Below are 3,225 nucleotides of genomic sequence, written 5' to 3' on the forward strand. Positions count from 1 at the left end.
TGGCAGCGGAAAATGATCATTTCTAGTGCTGTCATTGGGCTTTTTATAGTCAACACACATTCGCCATCTGGTGGTCATCCTTGTGGGTACAAGCTCGTTGTTATCATTCTTCACCACAATAATACCAGTTTTCTTTGGAACCACCTGAGTCGGGCTCACCCATTTGCTATCCAAGATTGGATAATTGATACCTGCATCAATTAACTTCATCACCTCAACTCTTACAACTTCCTTCATGATCGGATTTAGACGTCTTTGAGCTTCAATAGTTGGTTTAGTCCCAGCCTCTATAAAAATCCTATGCATGCACAAAGCTTTATGTCAGTAAGTGTCCACCCCAGAGCATCTTGATACTTGCGAAGAACTCTTAGTAATTTGTCTTCCTTCGTGTCATTAAGATCAGCAGCAATAATAACAGGCAAGGTCTCGTTCACCCCGAGATGAGCATACTTGAGGTGGCTCGGCTGTAGCTTGAGCTCTAACTTCGGAGCTTGCTCACTTGAAGGAAGAAGGGGCTGCTTAGGCACTCCAAGGCTTTCATAAAAATGTCGCCACTTTGGATTATGAATTGGTGCACTATCCAATGCAGCAATGACGTCCACCACATTTTCTTCCATAGATAAAGTAGCATCATGGTTGGTGAGGCAAGTTAACAGCTCATCGTTAGATGATCGTGAGGCAAAGTTTGCATGCACAATTCCATCCAAAACATCAACACGAAAACACTCTTCAAGTTCGAGAGGACGCTTGATAGCTTCAAAGAGTTTGAATACAACTGATTCTCCTTGCACTCTTAAGGTTAAAGTACCTGCTTCCACATCAATAAGTTCCGGGCGGTGGCCATGAACGGTTGGCCTAAAATGAGAGGCATTTCCTTGTCTTCCTCCATGTCAAGTACAATGAAATCAAGTGGGAGATAGAATTTATCCACTTTAATAATCACATCTTCCAGAATACCCAAAGGATGGTCACGGACCTATCTGCCAATTGAAGACTCACATATGTGGGCTTGAGTTCTCCTTCACCTAATTTTGAAAAACAGAATAAGGCATAAGGTTAACACTTGCTCCTAAATCAATCAATACTTTATGAAAATCAAGACTACCAATAGTACAAGAGATAGTGAAACTCCCCAGATCTTTCTTCTTGGGTGGTAGCTTATGTAAGAGGACAGCACTGCATTGCTCAGTTAAAATCACCTTATCGTATTCCAAGAACTTTTTCTTTTTAGAACATAGCTCCTTAAAAAATTTGGCATATGATGGGATCTGTTTAATAGCATCTAATAGAGGTAAATTAATTTGAACCTTAGCCAACGTCTTCATGAATTCAATGCATTGTTGATCCTTGGAACGTTGTTGCTGCCTTTGTGGAAATGGCAAATGTGGCTTGTATAGTGGCTTGTCAGAAGGTGCAAATAAACTACCAAGGCCTTTTTCCTTGTTTGCATCAAAGTTGGGTCGAGATTGCACTTTGTCACTTGCACTAGGATCTGGAATACCTGCTGCAGAAATAGCCTCTGACCGAGACTTTGTAGCTAATGGTGCACTTTCAGTAAGCTCTTCTTCTTCCACCTCAGCTTCATGGTGCACCACTTCTCTGTTGTCATAGCTCTTGCCACTTCTCAATGTCCGTATTACTTTGCAATGCTCCATCCTTCTTGGATTTTGCTCAAATTGGCTCGGGAACTTTCCTTTCTCCCTTTCATTGAACATGGTAGCAAGCTGTCCAACTTAAGTCTCCAAATTCCCCACTGATGCCGTGAGATTCTGAATGCTAGTTTGTGTGGATTGGACAAAATTGTTGGTGCTATTAGAGAGAGCAGAAATATGTTGAGCTAGCTGTGACATTTGGTCTTCAAGAGATGGTTTCTTAGTCTCACTAGTTGATTGGTAAGACTGTTGGTATTGACGTGGCTGTTGGTTGCCACCCCAACTAAGATTGGGATGGTTCTTCCACCCAGGATTATATGTATTGGAATAAGGGTCACTTCTGGGTCTAATGAAATTATTCACCATATTCACATGCTCTTGCACAAGCTCAGGGTAGCTATCCTTGTTGGGGCATTGAGTGATGTCATGAGTTGTCTCACTACAAATGATGCAAGCTTCTTGGGCATTGGGCATGGAAGAGACCTGCATTAAGGCAACAAACTTGGCATTAAAATTCTTTTCCATTTTAGCAATTTGAGCAGAAACTTTAGGAGAACTCTGAGAAATCTCAAAAACTCCCTTCTTTTGTGTTTGTTTTTCTGTCCATTGTTGGGATTCAGAAGCCATCATATCAAACAACTCAAATGCTTCCCTTGCAGATTTCGACATTAACGACCCTCCAGCAGATGCATTCACTTGACTCTTGGTGGTGGCATTGAGACCATCATAAAATATGTTCATTTGAAGGTTAGAATCAAACCCAGCATAAGGACATTTTGTGTACATCTCATTATACCGTTCCCAAGCTTCATGGAAAGACTCGTTTGGCTTTTATGTTGGAAGTATGCCCACAAAGCCACTCATTTGATGTAATAGCTTTTGGAATACTTAATGTATTAAACTATTATATGTTTAATGAAGGGCAAAGCTTATTGTTAATCACTATTTATTGTATCATGTGTTTAAGCAATATGGGAATCCAAGGAATGTATTTGATCTAAGAGAGAAGTGATTTAAGTAAGTTAGATTAATGAGACCTTTCTCTTATGTTCATTCCTAAAACGTTCCTAGCCATAGGATTGTCAATTGGGCATTGACAATCCGCTAAGGTTAGTATGTGTTATGTCAACTCAAGTATGAGTATGACTAGTCTCAAGTCATTTAGTGTTTGACACTAAGACAAACACATAGGTGCTTGAAAGAGTAATCGAGTACACTGAACAATGATCAAAAGAGAGTTCGAACATACAAGTCACGTAAGAACTCGTTAGTTGCAATATGCAAAATAGTCATTTGACCTGAGGCATCATAGATGTCTAATGGTTAGGTCCTTGATCTTTGATCATGTCAAAGGCATTCCATCGAGAGTGTCCACGACATTGTTGGGGTCAAGCTATCTAGTCATGTAGGCATATGAATGCACAACAAGGGATCTCTAACCTTCCATGGTGGAAGGAGAATACTCAAGATATGATTCGGGAGTCTTTGGCCAAAGCATATGAATATGACTTAGGAAGTTTGTTCCAAATCATATTCAATTGAATCATACAGAGAAGTATCACATTGGATAGTA

General features: G+C 40.2%; 1 protein-coding gene across 1 annotated transcript; it reads right to left on the reverse strand.

The window, feature by feature from the left end:
• Nucleotides 1-287: 287 nt before the first annotated feature.
• Nucleotides 288-1,715, reverse strand: LOC139189463 (uncharacterized). The gene is made up of 3 exons (XM_070808419.1): nt 1,200-1,715; nt 1,000-1,025; nt 288-879 (listed from the first exon to the last, which is right to left on the reverse strand). The coding sequence occupies exons 1-3, from the start codon at nt 1,713-1,715 to the stop codon at nt 288-290; spliced, it is 1,134 nt and encodes a 377-aa protein (XP_070664520.1).
• Nucleotides 1,716-3,225: the final 1,510 nt, after the last annotated feature.

Source organism: Malus domestica, chromosome 11, assembly GCF_042453785.1.
Source record: "Malus domestica chromosome 11, GDT2T_hap1".
In the NCBI taxonomy this organism is placed as follows: domain Eukaryota; kingdom Viridiplantae; phylum Streptophyta; class Magnoliopsida; order Rosales; family Rosaceae; genus Malus; species Malus domestica.